General features: G+C 42.2%; 1 protein-coding gene across 1 annotated transcript in view; it reads right to left on the bottom strand.

Annotated features, from left to right (window-relative positions):
* Positions 1–328: 328 nt before the first annotated feature.
* TNFRSF21 (TNF receptor superfamily member 21) overlaps positions 329–18,456 on the bottom strand; it is a 186,164-nt gene continuing 168,036 nt past the window's right edge. The window contains exons 5-6 of the mRNA XM_069236056.1: positions 4,702–4,924; positions 329–1,489 (exon numbers count right to left, since the gene is read on the bottom strand). Of these exons, the coding sequence (XP_069092157.1) occupies positions 1,260–1,489; positions 4,702–4,924 (453 nt within the window). The 3' untranslated portion in view covers positions 329–1,259. The remainder of the gene's footprint in view (positions 1,490–4,701; positions 4,925–18,456) is intronic.

Genomic DNA, 18,456 nt, shown 5'->3' with positions numbered 1-18,456 from the left:
AAAGAAGTTCGCTCACAGTTAAAATATCAGCATACGTGCAATTATCCATGTAACAGGTTTGATGGCCAAGGCAGTAACAAAACTGCCCCAAGGAGGGACAAACGTAAAGCATTTACAAATGATAACAATGGATTTTTGAAAGGCAGGCCCAGGAACGAGTGATAGAGATGGGCGTGGTTAAAAGCCCACAGATAGATTACAACACATAAGAGCGTGTGCACGCTCAACCTAAAAACAAAGGTCACTGGAAAGAGATGCGATTGGTAAAACTGGCAGACGTTACAACAGTAATAATAAAAACACTTTAAAAAAAAACATATGTCTTAAATATTTATGAAACATCATGATTTGTTTATTAAGATTTAAGGTGCAAGTCTTCTGATCAGGTGGCCATTTTGACAAACTATTTCAAAGACAGCAAGGAGAGCAAAGGGAGTGATTTCAGAATGTCCAAATGTCTTTATAAATACATTGGTATGTGGATTTGTTTACATTTTGCTTACCATTTTAATGTCACTGAAAGTGAAACATGTGCAGCTGAATAAAGCGCCCCAGTCAATAATATCACAATCAATCAAGCCACAGCTACATTGACATACTCAGTGGCATTGCCGGAACACCCTCAGAGGGCATTCTTAGTAATGACAATGCAGTAGGCCTCCTAATCAGTAGAACTGCATTTTCTGCAATGTGGAAATAAGCATAAGTAAATGTTTTCCAGTTAGGAACGATAAAATACTAGTAAAGTACCAGCGGCTAATGGGGAATGACCAACTCTAAGAGAAGGGAGTTACGCCAGTTCTGAAATGTCTACTCAACGCCATGAAAATGGGATGGGAGCGTAAAATAGGAAGTATCAATAAATGGCACTAAGTAGATACTTGAAATTAGATCAAAGCTGATCAGACTGGATTCAGGATTCCTTTAAGGTGCACTCCGAAGTCCAAGCTCTAGAAAGAGCTGAATCTTCTTGGCGTAGGTGATTTGCTTAAAGTGCTTACAATAAGTGGAATGAGTAAAAGGAACATTCTCCTAAAGGTTCACTTCCATTTAGGAAAAGAATGCTGTACCAATTCTGAAAAGTGCATGATTTTATTTGCCAACGTTTCTTGAAAATAAATAAAAAGGGGGGGTTCATAAAACAAAATAAAAGAAACAATACTGGCCCATGTGTCCACAAAAATGCCTTCCTGCATGATGCGTCACTCATCCTTAAGACGTGCCAGACTAGCAATGATGGGTGTGTGCAGAGACGGCGATTACAGCAGGTCCGGGAGGTGGCAGTACACGGAGTCCAGGAGGGTCTGGCTCGCCTCCTGGCTCTTCACCCCTGCGATCTCGAAGAGCCTGTCCAGCTTGTCCTCGGCTTGGGGGATCGCTTCTATCACATGCAGCTCTTCGGGGTTCAGGATGTGGAGCATGTCGTCAAATATCGGCTGCAAGTCGCAGGGATCCAGGCGCACCTGGCGCAGCACCGTGTCTTTCTTTTCTGTTGAAACAAACACAATAAACATGTGCTGCACAGCGAGTGCGGGTTGTAGGATAAATGTGTTTACTGCGAGAAACCAATGTCCTCTTTCCCTGCTACTTGCATTCCCCGTCACCCTGCTCGCAGCTTCTATAGACTTAGGGCCTCGTTAGAGCTGGTCCTTTTTGGGTGAACAGAATACCGCACTCGGTAAATACCGATCCAGTGATGTGGTATTTACCAGGAGTGGTACTACCAAATTGTTACATGTTGCGCATGTGGGATAACACAGTAGTGTAGTGTTTTTCCATTATCTGTGAGGCACAGCTTAGACCAGTGTTCTCCAAACTTTTTAATGCCACGCCCCCCCAGTTGAAAAATAAAAATCATTGGGCCCCCCCTTCAGAATTGTTCACAATTAGTTTATAAAGATGGCAATGTCTGAATATGTCTAGACCTATTTAAACATTGCAGTTAAGTACTGTTACCTTTTATAAAATGCAATAACATGCTTTTGCTTAAAACAAAGGCCTGTTATCTGTATAATGCTTCTTTTAGCAACAGTCTGGCGCCCCCCCTGGGACCACTTGAGTATTCATATCTTGTCTACTACACACAAATTCAAGCACACCACACCCTTCCGCAAAGACTGACAACTGAGTCCAATCTATGTGAGGATCACATTGAAAATCTGAAGTCAGACTTACAAACAAACCATCTCAAACGCCCATTATGGCTGGATTAACTCCTAAACATCTCAGGAGGCCAAACAACCTCACTATTTCATGAACCAAAAACTTAGATTTAAAAATTCATTAACCACAAAAGAAAACCTTCACAGGCACAGCAGTTCCCTTCAGGAACTCTCACCTGTAGACCATGTAGGAAACGATTGAAAATACAACTATTCCATCAATACCTAAATGAACCAACCCACGATTAAACCATAACCCTCAACATGTTCTATATGGGTTAAAATACTTTGCTGTTCCTGCTATTCCCTATTATGGATGGACCTGAGAGACCCAACCCCAGCACTATCAGTGCAAACTGTTAAGCCTCTTTGACCATTACTTTTCCTCTGCTTGCACTGCTGCATGTTCTCCTGTGTATGTTTACATCCTTTGCATTCTTTTCAAAGTGGATTAGTGTATTTCAATGAAGGGTTGTTATAAAGACAAAAATAAAATCTGAGAAGCTTCAGAGGTTGAAGCTTTGAAGTAATAATAGAAAACTTTAAATGATTTGCTTCAAAGAAGCAAAATCAATTAGGCAGAGATAAATTGCATGCATGAGAAGGTGCTCGCGTTTCGAATTCTGGTTTACCTCTAACTCTCTAACAATGTTAAACCCTTCAATAAGTCTCTCGACAAGTCAAAGAACGGATAGCCAACAGCTTCTTGAAATTCAATGGCTCAAAAAGAGAACTACTGACCCAGGGTCCAAAAAACTCTTCACTGATGCACTGATCCTGGGCCACCATTGCCCCGTCAAAGGAAGTGAGGATCTTAGGCCTGATCTTTAACAAATTCATCTCCTTTCTCAATCAGATCAACAATGTTCTACTAACCATATACTGCTAAGCCTCAAATAATAGCAATACTGCAGTGTATCCATTTCAAATAAAAAGTCAAAACTAGAACTAACAAGCACTGGCGAAGCCAATAGGTCTTGCCTATGAAAAAGTTATTGTCTTTTCCAATGTATTTTAGACATGTTCTACACAAGTGTAGCTGCTGTTCAGTAGGATTGCCATGAAATTGACTTCCGTAGACTGGAATGTCGTATAGGGTCATAGAGCAGAGTGTCATACAGCAGAGTGCCAGAGTTGAGTGTTGTAGAATAAAGCGGTGCAGAGTGGTGTGGAGTAGAGTGCAGTATCAGAGTACAGTGGTGTAGAGTGGAGTGGTGTAGAGTGAAGAAGTGTAGAGTGTCGTAGAATGGAGCATCGTGCACAGCGTGGAGTGGCAGACATTTAAATTTTGTTGTGTGAAAGAAAAAAGTCTCTCCTTTCACAGCCCCAGATTATCAAATAAATCCTCTCACTTTGAAGTCAGAGAAAGAAAAGTAAACCCCAGTCTCCGCTGAATGACAGAGCCCGACATCTGACTTTTGTCTCTGAATGCACAGCAAATGTGACAAGATGAGAACAAAATGTATAGGTTTGTTCACAGGAAGCAAGCACTTGTGGAAGAATATAGTAAACAGGCTATCTTGCATGGGAGGGACTAACTCAAGTTGGACAGCCTAAAACAAATATGAGCCAGAAAATGGAAAGCAAGCAACTGTGAGTTACAATACACAAAGTCAATGGTAAGGAATGGGCTAAGTGCAATCCCGGGGAAACCTTCAGAATGTCCCCAAGACGTCTTAAGCAAACCAGACTGCTGTGCTGTCTGGTAGACTTCAACCTAAAAATCAGCTCTAGTTTTGCACTTCCCTGTACAGGAAGATCACTGTGAAATCTGTATCAAAGATCTACAAATACTTCATAATGATGAGATCACCTGGTGCACTAGGAAAACACTGACCTGGCATATCCGAGTGATGGTAGGATCATATCTAACACAAAATGAAATATACATGTCGATCAACGCTATACACCGCCCTTGCAGCAAAGACCAAATTTATATCAGCCAATCTGGTCTACAAGGTCCTACTCATCTCACTAAAACTCACCCTGTGTTTCAGAAAATAATCCTGCTGTCAGGTGTTTTAAGTAGTAAAGTGTTTTATGCACTACAGTGCCCTCTCACTGCATCTTCCTACGCTATATGGCAGGAGTGCCAGCTATAGCTTGGAAGTAGTACATCCAGAAAAAAACAACCAAACTATTTTTCCAAGATTTTAAAACCCTGAAAAAGAAATATTTCAGAGACTTTAGAACGATCAAATTGTGCAGCATTTTTTCAGTGAGCAGGTACAGATACAGATTACTCGAGGGGTTTGCAGAGTAGTAAAATGCAAGAGGAGATCTGATTTAGGCAATATGTTGACATTAAAAAGTTTTAGAAGGAATAAGGATGCTGTGGTGTCTAATGAAGGAAATGCTTAACCCCAGAAATTATCTTTGGAATGGAGGGGTGCATGTTAAAGAAACCTAGAAAAAGTAGCGCTTCCTATTACATATCGAACACCCCTTGGAGAATTTATTATTTTGGCAGCAGATGGAGTTAGGCCCTGTAGCTTTAAAATAGCGAACATGTTTACCAAAAATATCCCAATCATCTTACCTTTGGTAATAAAAGATCCTGTTCTGCTGAGAGCAGAGGACCCGCTGGAAGTAGAATCGCAGCGTAGGAGAGGTTCAGACTCATCAACAAAAAATCCCTTGTTTTTTTCCAGGGGGGAAGGATCCACGGTTATACTGGCTGAATTTGTAGGCTTCGAGCTGGCAGCTGGACTAAGACAGGACTGGCTGGCATTCGCAGGAAGGGCTGGGTTTTCAACTTCAAGCTATGGAGAAAAATGAACACATTTAGCATGCCTCACTGTAAGAGATTACCAAGCAAATTCATGCCAAAAAGGACATCTTGTTGGAAATTTTGGATTTTCTGTTAGTAGACTCAGTTGAAGCAATTGGACTATCCCACCTGAAAACAATTAAGTGTAAAATTAAATTCCAGAACTTGAAAACGTGTGCCCGGTTGACATGGAGTCATATGTGTTATGAGAGTGCATTTAACTAGGGCAATACCTGAAGAACTAACTTTATGTCAACTGAGTACAAAATAAACTTCCATGTTGGTGATTCTTCGTACACATGCTCCCATACAAAACGTACAGAGAGAAGTCCTGGGCAGACATGGAATATCTTATCTAGCATGGCTTCCAGTAGCAACACTTCACAGTCAATTTTATACATAAATCTTATTCTGTATCTTTAGTGACATTTCAGAACAGTACACATCTTTAACTGAAAGCAGGCCATGCACCTTGTGCTGGACAGCACAGTGCACTATCATTCAGATTGTCTTCTTTCCACATTACAAGTGTGCCAACATGTAGTCCTCAGATAAGCCTAATATGCATCTTATTCGACAACATCATAGAAAGGAAAATGTGAGAACGTACAGTTAATTCCTAGACAGCCTCCAATGCTCAGGCCTTCTCTGCTTTCAGTGCATGATCTCACATAACCTTCTGCTTCCAAGGCCTCTCGCCCAGATCTTCTAAATTTGGCCTTTTTTCCACTTCCTCTAGTGCATCAACAGCATGAAGATCTCTTGGTGATAGAACTATCTCGCATTTCACTCAGACATGTATTGACCGATTTTGTCATCCTGGCCAGGGCTGTACTTTTAGTGACTCAGGAGGATTATTAACTCCACCTCCCCCGACCCACCAAGAAAGGCACATATTCCCTAGCACTTTTGTAGTGTTTGGTTAGACATAACCCCTACCCCACTTCCTCCAGCATTCAATATTGCAAAAATGCTCCCACCTGCCATGGTTTAGTACTGTGGCGGTAGCTCCCAGCCTACTATAGTGCCAACAGTAGTGCAGTAAAAGTAGGGTGATAATCAGTTTATGTGGGAGTTCACTTTTTGGTTTATGAGACTGATAACTAAATGTGAGGACCAGATGGAAGACAATGGGCATGATTTAGATCTTAGCGGATGGGTTACTCTGTCACAAGCGTGATGGTTATTCCATCTGCCGTATTACAATACCCATAGGATATAATGGAATCATAATGCAGCGGACGGGATATCTTTCACATCTGTGACAGATTAACCCCGTCCACCAAGATGGAAATCAGAACCTCTGTTTCCTTTGAAATGTAGTTTTCCGGCTGCAGTGCAAACACCATCTTTGTGCAAAATGATGGCTCTCCCAGCAGGTAGTGATAATGCTGCTTCTAAGGCAAGGTTTACCGAAACATGGGCACAATGAAGAGTGAAGACTCCCCATCTGGTGGTCATCAGTCCACCTGGAATAGCAATGAGTGAAAGACAAAAATGATGGGCCCTGCCTATAAACCTCTTCCCCTTTGAATGTGTCGACTTCCTCCTCTTCCTCACCAATCAACAAATGGCAGTGCTAAGGAAAGGCTAACCAGCATTCCCCTGCTAAAAGGGTCTCATTTAATTTCTAAGGATTATCTTATCTAATGTCTTACCTTACTTCAGGGTCTGGATCTTCCTTCAGCTCCAAGAGTAAAGGAAATGCACTTCCACCATATGGGAAAGCTGTATCTCGTCCCTAATCTTGTGCCATGTCAAACTAGGGGCTTTCCAAAATAAATCCCATTGGCCTTGGCAACCATACTCTCACTACAACGTGGAGTCTTGCCATCATCAACTCCATAAAGAAACACATTCAACAGATAGACAGGATGTGAATACAAAGGTCTGGCTATTCAAGCTAAAAGGACCCCTGCATGAGTGCTTTACAAGAGTGCTCAGTATGTTTAATTCACAAAATACTAGAATGCTACTACCACTGCTTCATGACAAAAGCCCAGGGCATGGACAGTAGCTCGTTGTAAGCAAAGAGACCATGTTGGGTGCCTCCCTCCAGGTCACAGAACAGTTTCTGAACCTTGGAAGTACCAGGGACATGCCTAGACTTCAGCACACATACTCGATTGGCAAATCAGCTGGACAACAAAACAAATCAGCTCTTTTACTGTATAGGGGAAATGATCAATAGTCCAACTTTTATTGTGGTTCATGAAAAAAGAAGAGCTGGCAATACACTGAAATGGTGAAGGGTCACTGTACTGGCTGGCCAGCTTCATGTATATGTGTATACTCTTTGAAGTAAAAGATGGACTAATCTGCTGTCTATGACTGCTCAGGCCCTGACAGACAATGCAGCAGTGGCAAAAAAAGTCCTGGTACCCTGAAATAAGAGCCAGGGGTACCCACTGGCCCCAACCTTGATTCTCCTAGTGCCCTTAACCTACTCCTCTCCTGCTCTTTTTAGTTGGGCACACAAAGGCAAATTATACAAAATGTTAGACTCGCAGTCCCTTCCTAAGCCAACTATGATACTCCCTTGAGTCCCACTCACAGCTCGTGGTAATTGTTTTTAAGGCATCTGCTTTACAGCACTGGATACTGCTTTGGAGTTTCAATCGATCACTTTCACAACTCTACCTTCTATTTTTGATAAAATATAAAAATAAAATTATAGTTGCTTAATAGGTCTTTTTACTGGTGAAACCATGTAGATGTAGGACCCTTTATCTTAAAGTTTGAATGTTATTGGTCTATTCTTTCTTTTACGTGATTACATCAATACCTCACTGATGTCACGCTTTTTAAATTATAACCATACCAGCCAATAATTCTTTCATGTATCCATTCAATTAATTCAAATTATAGCTCCTCTTCAGTCACACTACAGATTCATGTATTTTTAGGTCTCGGCTCATGCACTGGCTCAGAGAGACATGCTGTATCTACTTTGTGGGCTGCAGTCCGCCCATAAGCTTCCCATTTGCTGGTTCCATCGTCACCCCCCTACTCTTTCTCATCCTTTGTCCATGGAATGCATGAGTCATGCCTCTTTTTGTGTTTCTCCGTCCTCGAGAGCAGAAACCAAGCACTAGTATTTCTCCACTGCTCCCATTTTAAGACTGTTTTAGGACCTACTTTTTGCTTAGTTTTTTAGCACTCCCCAATAGTGCTTGTGTTTTTACCAGCTCGCACTCCCGCACTCTGTGATGAGCATCCTCCACTCTACAAGCTATCAGTCCCTGCTTCTTTATATGTGTCTCAATTTCAGGTACTTACTAACTTATGATGGATTATTTAATTATTTAATGTTATTGTGGTTACAATTCAGCAGCAATGTAATAAAGAAGCGATGGTATAAAATGCACCATATCAATTGTAAAACTGCTGAGTTTCACCATCAAAACCCATACTAGCTCAGGACTCCCAATATATAAATCAAGCTAGGCATTCAGCCAATCACTTGTACTAACCTGAGGCCCAATCACGGGTCACGATTTAGAACGGCCATCAGCCATGTTCCTATAGCTTATTCCTATGTTTGCTTTCTTCTGCCTCAAGTGGTTTGACATAAGCGAATTGGCAAAGCAGCCCAATGTTCTAACTGACGCAGCCTTTATTTAAGATGTGAGCACCCCCTAACTGCTATTTACACACTGTTAATGCCGCCTGTAGTCACTAGAGAAAAATAACACAGAGGTCCTTCCCTCTACTGAAGCGAAAACTGAGTATGTGCTTGCTTTGCAGTGTTGCTCGGCCGGCGGGACGCTCAGGTACAAAAGTGTATACAGACTACCTGAATCAGGAAGCTCACGCTGTGTATCTCCTATGTTTCGGGATTTGGAAACGCTGTGCTATATTCTCCCAGGCAGCGAGACTCACAAATGACCATGCCGGTGAAGAGTTTAGGGAAAGGTAAAATATTTGTTTTCAAATAGTTTATTGTCCAAAATAAGTAGAATGTTAGCTTAATTAATGGCGCTCAAAAGGGTTCAAATGAAAATCCTCTATTTTGCATAATGGGTATACAACATTCATTTTTACAGAATAACACGTGTGGTAATTATAGATGCATAATATCTTCCTCATTAATCTGTTTTTAAATGACAGGTGTCAGTGTACATATAGTGCCTATATTGCCTTTGTTCTCCACACAAGTCAACCAAAATACATATTTCCATTTCATAATGGCCGAAATGTTAGACCTTGAAGTTTGCAGTTGATATTTTCTAGTCTTCCTACACACTAAAACAGCACTGTGGGAGTGATATCTTGTGCGCAATTTGAGCTGTAAGAAGCTGTAGCCTTGGATTTGAATCAGCTTCTTTCCTCTCACCAGGGACTGAGAAAGCATACCTTGCTCAGGTGTTTTATTTGCACAAGCATCCTCTGTGCACCACGGCGCTGGTCTGATCTGTCATGTGGTCTCTTCTAAGTTGTGGTCAAGGTAGCGTGATTTCCAAGTGTGGGTCATGTGCCAATTTCCATCAGAATTTGTCACTGGAAGTACGCATCAGGAAACTGTTGTTCTTAAAAGTTAAGTACAGATCGGACTCTATGAAATGTTATCATGTTATTTCAGATAAGGACGCAGTGATCGTGTCTTGCATTTTTGTTTAACAATCTAATGCTTCCTGGGAGTTGCAGTTATGGCTGATTTATGACAGTTCTGGAATGTGGGATCTGTTTAGGTGTGTAAGGGAGAGTGCTGGGATTGTTAGTATAGTCATTTCACTACATAAGAGGCTAACGGAGCAACATTGCCAATGCTGTTTATAATCACTGCTGGAATCACTTTTACGCAGATGTAATCTTGAAAGGGTACACTACACACGTGCAATCACACATAAGACATAAAAAACTAGACATAGTGATCTGCACTTTCGATTAGTGTATGGCAAGACAAATGAAAAAAAAATGGACTAATCCCTAATTTAAAACTGGCCTGCGCGTTAATGAAGTGCCGATACAAAGCACTGACTTGACAATTGTTACAGCCTTGCTCAGTGTTGCTTTATTTTTTTGTATCTCGTAGTTTCTTTCGGCGCATCTTCCAAGTACCTCTGTATTGCTTCCCACACCTGTCTATCTTTCTCTCAGTCTTTCTTGTACATGAAGTATAATCACTTAGTAGAGGACATTTTTTTTTGTGAACTCAACTATATTTGATAAAAGTGAGGTCAGGGAGGTTGGGAGAAGGGCACATTACACGCACAAGTGGTGACGCTGCAAGGAGGGCAGAAATCAGCTTGCACCAAGTGCGCATGGCTGCGCTGATGTGCCATTCGCATTGACAGCCCTTAAAGATGGTAACATTGGCAACGACTATAGCTCTCGGATTGCTAAAAATGTATTGCCTTTGCCAATGCTTGTTTTTAAAATAGAAAATAAAAAAAAAATTCTCATGTAGCACAAACTCAACCCCAAGGTATTGGAGCACTTTACATGAGCATGTTACATTACACAAGGACACATTCATTTTTTGTAGCACTGGGAGAATTGCGTTATTTGCCCAGAATCACAGGAAGTGGAGAACACACCGAGACTCAAGCCTGGTTCTCCAGTTCCATAGTCGGCAGCTCTGACCATAATGCCTCATCCTCTCCCCGATCGGCCACAAGAATGCGTACAGTGGAGGCATTTGGTGTGTTTACTTGAATCAGACAGGATCATTTAACACCCACTAGCCGATTGAGACCCCAGCCTGTTGCACACTCGTCGGCGTCTGTTCTTTCACTGAAGCCTTTGGCTTTCATGGAAACTGAAGGTGAACACACTTCACTGTGCAAACAGCCTTCTTTATTACTGTTCAAAGGTTCCTGCCTAGCCCAAAACATACTGTGAAATACCTGTAAACAACCCTGCTCTGATATTCGTCATTCCAGGTGTGTTACCGGAAAGCAGTAAATTAGGTTATATTTTCCAGAGAGGTGCCAAACCCTAGTTATGCATACACACAAGACTGAATATTGCTGACACTCCCAAATTCTGCTGGTATTACTGGAAACAAGGCAGGGACACTAGCAAACATTTATTCAGCGCAGCAAAATAATTGTAATTCAACGATGAATCACACTAGGTTTATTTGAGAGAATATAAAAGGCGAAAGGAGTGAGGTAAGGAGGTGGAGGAGTTCATTTTTATTGCTAGTTTTTCCAGAGTTTTTGTGTTTTGAGCTGGTTCCTACTATAGAATTTAGGTACTTTTTCATGCCTTTTTCGAATACCGATTTGTGTCCTTTTGGTCTTTTTTTTGGGGGGGGGGCCGGAGGACACATCTAATATACTTTGCCCATTGAATCTCAGTACACTTAGGGCCGGAGTATGAATCAGTAGCCCACAAGGCAATATCGTCACCCTGATCAGAAATTGTCCAATGTTCCCACACCCGGATTTACCGAGCGTGGGAACACTGGTCCATTTTTGCTGCAGAATAATCCTGCTGTTACAATCACTTTGTGAACGGGCTGTATTGCCCCAATCCACAATCCTGCCTCCGCCTGACCCTCAGCCATGTTAAACCTCAACCCCCCCTTGCCAGACCCTGCTCTCCCTCCCTCTCCCTTCTCTCCAATCCCAAAGCAGCAGCACCCCACCCCCAACTCAAATTACCATCTGATCACAGCAGGTAGTAAATGTGAGCAATAATCCCCACAGAAAAGGAAATATAATGCAGCATTCTCCCCAGTGAAACAGAGTCTGGGTGGGTATTTCCCAATCCAAGGAGATAAACTTGCAATTGCACAAAGCTGGTGGGTATTACCACACTGTACTATTTTTTATGGGTGCAGATTTACCACCCTACCAGTACTGTGAAACTCGTAACCAGAGCCTTACTTTGCTGTAGTTTAAGTTTATGATAAGACGTTAAAGTGCTTGCAACAACTTTTTTTCAATTAAAGACTTATTTCTAACATCACTGATGATTTGCTATTCTATTGAGGAAACTGATGAGCTTTACTTGTAGAATTATTTGGTTTGTGTGCCAATGAATACCCATAGACATGGCACACTGGAGTAAGCTTCTTATAAGTCTTGGCATGCAGGCTCCAAGCCTATTGTATGAAAGAATGTTTTAACAAATGTATGCGCATCTTCTTGAAGATCAACCACTGCAATAAATATGTATCTTCAGTTTGATGGAAATGCTAGCTAGGAGCGGAATAATTTTCAGAACTCCAAACTGTCAGATAACATATGCTTGGAACAGTATCTAGTGGCCTCTATCACTTTTTTCGCTGTTCTGCAAAGAACCTGACAAGGCAGCTGAATGTCAAAGAACCGCCTACCAACGAGTCACTACTAATATATCACCCGAAACCCTTGAAGGAGTTAACTGGTGAATGATGTCACAACACATCTCAAAGACTCAGCTGATTTAAAACTTTTTAGAATGTCTTCTGTGGGTGATTTTTAGAGATGGAGTGATGGGCAAACAAGCCTACTTTTTCTACAGTGGGTGGCCTCTTCGAGGAGCCACAAACATATTCCCAGATCTTAGCAACATACTAGCTGTGCCACTAGGCTAAAACAAATTAGTTTCCAAATGATGCATTTGTTATGCTAGATCAAGATGCCTTTATGGAGCAATTCTGGCTGCTTCAACATTCATCCAGCGAATTTACACTCCACTTCATGTCACTGTTGCCCCCTCTGACTACCCTACTAAGTCAGAAGGGTGGGCAGTAGTTAATGACTGTAATAAACAATTATAAATGTGTAATGCACTTAGCAGTAAGTAATCAAAACATTACCTCTGCACTGCCGTCACTACACATCAAGGCATATCAAAGCAGTGAGGGTAATGCAGGCCCACACAACGCCCAACAGACCACATAAAAATACAGACACTTAGCAAATGCAGATCCAGCTAAATGTGTTCAAGTGATCATTTCACAATACTAGAGCACTGCCAACAGCACCTTTGCTCCAAAGCCACCATGACCCATATTCACAAATTGGATCCAATAATGCCCTACAAATGTTGAAGGCACGGCTCAAATTGCTGCCCTTCTACTCTCCAAAATGGACGCTCCTTGAAGCTCTGCTTTGGAAGATGACATTCCACTTGTTGACTTCACTGATACTCTCCCAGAACAAGGTAATCCTTTCTCTTCGTAGGCCACAGCAATTATAGATATTACCCATTTGCTCAGAGATTGAACAGAAGCTTTTAAATCGTTTCTCATAGTGACATAATTCACAGACTCTACTCTGATCTGCTGATAGAGGATTAGGAACCAATAGACAGAATCACTTCCTGATTCTCATCAGAAGAAAACAAAAAGAGGCCCAGGTGTGAGAACTAACCGATCTTGAAAGCAACCCTCAGGTATGGCAGTCTATAGGAAAGGGACCCCCAACTCACCCAAGTAAAGGTGTGGAGATTAAGGCAACCAAAAAGAACACTTTACATGCCAAAACTGTAAAGGAATAGAATTCAGAAGCTCCAAATGATGCTTCTGCAAACAATCGAAGACTAACTGAAGATCCCAAACTGGAACCACGTTTCTCACTGGATTACTATAAAGAGCAACTCCTTAAAAATCTTTAAATCTTTTTTCCGGGGGACCCTACCCCACTCCAAAGTTCTCAAAATCCTTAATAGCAGCCCACTAAATCTTTAAAGTGGAAGAAGCTAAACCTGGATGAAAACCATCTGGAAGAGAAGAGAGAACATTTACCCCGTCACAAGAACTTGGATCTAAGTTTCTGGAAATTCACCATCTTCTAAAAAGACTGCCAACCATCGAGACTATGACTGAAGCGTAGCAATGGCTAGACTCCCGGAAAGACTCTTTCTCCAAAGACATAGCCTCTCAACTTCCAAACCACCGATCCAAGTTTGCTCATGCACGACTGACATAAGGAAGAGTTTAGAAGCTGATAATGAGAAACTGGACCCACTCCAGCCCCCTCCAATCGGGTGAAGAAGATGAACCAAAACAGTAGGGCCAGGACCATTAACATTTGAGCCTTCTTGATCTTCCTTTAGACTCTTGGGATCAGGTTAAATGGGAAAAGGCAAAGCTTGAAGCCACTGGCAAGATAGGGTAGCTGCTGCCCAACCTCCTACCTCTCTATGTCTGGTAATAAACATTTGGCATAATGAGGTCTCCCTGGTTGCAAACAGATCTACCCTTGGAAATTTCACCTGCCGCATATTCTCCTGAACCAAAAGGGATTGAGAGGAAGATCCCAAGCTGAAAGAAAAACTCTGCTGAGCTTGTCCGCCACCACATTTTCTTTTCCATTGATGTACACTGCCGAAAGAGACAAAAAATGCTCCTCTGCCCATTGGAAGATTAGCTCTTTCTCCCTAGGCATGTGAGTGCTGACCACTAGGCTAGAACCCCAACAACATTTGTCTGTCAGCATACGTTTCCTTCCAGTTCAAGGAGCAATTCATCACTTCTGGAGGCCAACTGCCCTGAATCTTTTCTGAGTCCATCACTGCCAGTCATCCATGACTTGCATCTGTTGCATCCATTGTGATAGCCTTTGGTTGAACAGGTCTCAAGGTAATCTCTGCTCTTGGATGCCAAGGATTGAGGCACAAGTCCAGTTCTTGACAGACTTCCAGAGCAATATGAAGGAGAATATCTAGGTCTATTGAGACCAGCTTCTTAAAAACTTTAGAAAATGGAGTAAACAAGTCCCTAGATGAAATCTTGCCCAGGTGCTGTTTTTGATATTCCTTGATTTGTCAGGAGCGCTGCCCCTTCTGGTTAGAAGGCTGTTTGTCTGATACAGACTCCTTTTAATCTCTACCTGCCTGAAAATGGTTCATTCTTTTTTGCATGTCCAGTAGCGTCCCAAGCAGACAACAAATAATTAGAGTTACTTTCGTATGGAAAGGCATCCTTGTGATCCTCGAAGGCCTTTGTTACCAAGGAATATAGCTTGTCCCCAAAAGGCTTCTCCCCAGTAAATGGAATTTTCAATGAAGATGCCTTTTCTGAGTTTTCCGCCTTTCGGTCCTTGAGACAAATCTGCCATCAGCAGCCATAGGTGATGTCCTGAGCCCATCACAAGCTATGTCCACTAGAAACCTTGCTTGGAGCTCCATATTGATTAGTATGTCTGAGCACTGCTCTAGCCAGCAAATCAAAGTTCAGGTGGTATAGGTGTCATAGATTCCTGTAAACAGAAGATGAAGTACAGCGAAAGTATTTTTTAAGCTGATCTGTCTATTTGTCCACAGCAACTGTAAGTGTAAAGTCCAATGGAATAACTGATGTTTTCCCACCAGAGTAGCCAGCAAGGTACTGATCTTGACATTATGTGGAGGAACGGAGTCTGCATTCTCCATCATGTACATCTTCGAGAACCTCAGGTCTGTAAAATGATCCAATGCTTCCACTCTTGCAACATTAGAGAGCTAATCTAATAATACAGAGGATGAGCAAGATCAGTGCTATCTTCAAATTGTGGACACAGACAAAGTTTAATTGTCTAACATTTCTACTGCTGGGAATCTGAGATTATACTGCAACATTGTTCCATTTCCTCTCTTCTAACATACTTTGCTTTAATAGAAGGACCTGCCGTTTATGTAGAAGAGGAACAATAAAATGAGGAGTGATCTCACTCATGCCGATATTTATCCTTCCTTCCCTTCTTCCTATCAGCCTCCAATTCCTCCGGTACAACTGTGTTGGATCCAATTCTAACACGCCATTGGACAGATGCATATGCGCCAATAGCAGAGGTTGATCAAGCTTATCCAGACTTTATTGGTTAAAAATAAGAGGTTAGCCTGCCATATAACCCTTCCTCTAATAATTATTATTTTTTAACGGAACAAGATCACAGACCTAAGCCACTGCCACTCAGCTATACATCATGGCTCCTAAACAGGAAAGCGACATGCTACTCACAAGTGTGTAGAGAATCATGCAGTAGAGGTGCATTCTGTCCCGCTCTTCTAACACCTGACCAGCCTCCATCCATAAATGGAAGTGGATCAGAATCAAAGCACCACAGCCGTTTCGTGGCTAGGCGTTTCGTACCTTCCTGGCCAGCACTTTTAATAGGTGCCAACCTCCTGCCCAGTGTCTGCCTCGTCGCTGGTGGCCTCAGATTGGGAACATTTAGAAGCTGCTACTGGATGTAACGAGGAAGTAAACAAGGGGATAATAGAGGCTGTTGCAAAATACTACAATGCACATTATGGGACAGCTAAAAAAACCACACCTTTAATTCCAGGAAAAATAACAATTCAGAAAACTTATCAACGCTTCCATTTGCTCGGAGTTTCATAGCGTCACTTGGAGTTCCTCCACACCAAACATGGATACCCCATCTTTGATCTACTGCAATAGTGTAGTGGGCATAATTACGTAACCTGCTATAAGCAGACATCTTCTGCACCAAGTTAAACAGCGACTGACAAAGTTAGCACTTCTTGGTTTTTAATGTGAAACGATTTTGAGTTCTGGACATTATGATTTGTTGTTTGCACTATTTTGAAATATTGTCTGCGAAGTGTGCAGGTGAACTTGTTATGAGCTGGAAATGTTATTGATATTTTTGGGCAATTGTGCACAGGCTATGAGTAGTATATGCGTTTGAGTGAAAGGGGTAGCGTCCAGAGTACGAGTGAGTTACTTGGGGAACAGGGTTACTGCAGAGGCTACGAGTGTGTGTTTTGTTTGCTGAACAGGTGAACTACTTTTACAACCAACATCACATCTATTTTTTCGGAGTAGTAGAATTTCTACAACTGATCTTTGTGAACAGTTATTGAGTTAGTTTTAATGGGCTGGGAATTTAGTCTAATTACCCATTCAATGGATCAGCTAAACAACAGGAAATTGTTATAGAAAAAATACTATTGGGAGGTATGGGAAATCAAGAGAAGAAAGACATGCAGTTTGACGAACAATATATTCATTAATAATACTCTCAAAATGATATATCCACGATGGTGGCTCACAGTTTAACGCATTAATAAAAACAATTGTTGGTGAATGTATGCTCGGGTGCAGTCTGATTTGAAAGGAGCAGGCAATGCATACCCATGTGCATAAATTTCATGCACATGAGCAGATTTTGTGTGTCCAGTTATTGCCTTGAGTGCCCAGGTACCACCTTGCATTCTGCAATACTGCCATGAAATGCCAGGTCGTGCCATTGCCAATTACTACCACAACTTAAAACACAGGGAGGTGCAGCCATGGCATGCCTGGGTCTGCCACGTCATAAATGGTAACAGACATCTTGTGCCTGGAGTACAGCCATCGTGTGTCAACACACAGCCTTGAGGCTCCACCACTTGGTGTGCTTCAGCAAGCTTGGCAGAAGACACTCGCCCCATTAGACTGCAACAGGTGCTGTGCTGCTTGTGGACTGGTTCACAAAGGACCTGGCTTGGCAGTTTGGGCTCGACGCATCCTAATGGAGCAGGACCAAGATGGATCTGCATATGGCTGGTCGAATCCAAGGTGAGATGGTGAGCAAAAGAACAATGGGTTGGGATGCTACCCTGAGCAACTGCCATACAAATAGACAAACTGCAAGCAGTCCTCCCATTGCATGCACTCCTCTTTTCACCTTTTCTGTGTTTGAGAAAACTCACCTGTCTGCAGCTTGAATATGAAGCACCATAATCAGTGCTTTCAGCGGGCAGAGTACTCTCAAGTACTGAGTCCATGCACTTCTATAATCTGAAAAGGAGAGAACCTTGCAATTACACAAAGCAAGGGTGCAATACTTTTAATAGGGGAGCGCTGGCATTTCTGAGTAGCAAACAGGCGCTAGGGTACAGTGAGAACCTATTCTTTCAGATTTCCATTTCTAGTTCACAGCAAGTGCACCGAGTCGCCTGTGGCTGTGCATCTGGGGTTGCAAGGGAACTGGAGTAGAGCGAGAGAGCGCTTGGACTTAGGCGTGGCGTTAACCACGGTGCTAGTTGCAGGCCGCATATGCGTCACTTTTAATGGATATATTTTTACTGCAGTCGCTCTGGCTCAGAGCTGGAATTCCACCGAAGAAGACTATAAAAAGCTATTATCGTAAAATAGCTGTTCAACCGACATGGGCACAGTTTCGTCTCTCATGTGCAGGCTGCAGGGCACTTTCCTTGCCTTAAATTACTGCCTAACGAGAAGGCAAGACAGGCCCAACTGCCTCGCGATTCTGCAGTAATTCATGTGCCAAAGGAAGCGTGGCAGCTGTCAAGACAAGGCCCAAGGTTAACTTTTACTTTGCTAATGCACGTAGAATGAGTGCCAAATGCAACCGAAAAACACCAAATGTGTACCTATATTTTAAAGAATTTGTGCAAACACCCTGGCAATTTATGTGCCGCTGCACTGGAAAAGCAATTCTCCATCAGTCGAAAAGCTATACATGTGCAAGGCAAGCTGTCTACATGCAAAGGAAGCACATAGAGGCACTCTTCATGATAGGCCCGTAATCCTGGGTCCAAACCAGAGCTTGCATCTGTATCAGAACTGCAATGTATGCAACAACAGTACACATATATAATACGTTTCGTTGCATATACCTTGAGACACTGTAA

The sequence above is a fragment of the Pleurodeles waltl genome, chromosome 5 (assembly GCF_031143425.1).
Source record: "Pleurodeles waltl isolate 20211129_DDA chromosome 5, aPleWal1.hap1.20221129, whole genome shotgun sequence".
NCBI classification, from domain to species: domain Eukaryota; kingdom Metazoa; phylum Chordata; class Amphibia; order Caudata; family Salamandridae; genus Pleurodeles; species Pleurodeles waltl.
The sequence above is the reverse complement of the archived record's forward strand: the minus strand, read 5'-3'. Positions and strand labels throughout refer to the sequence as shown.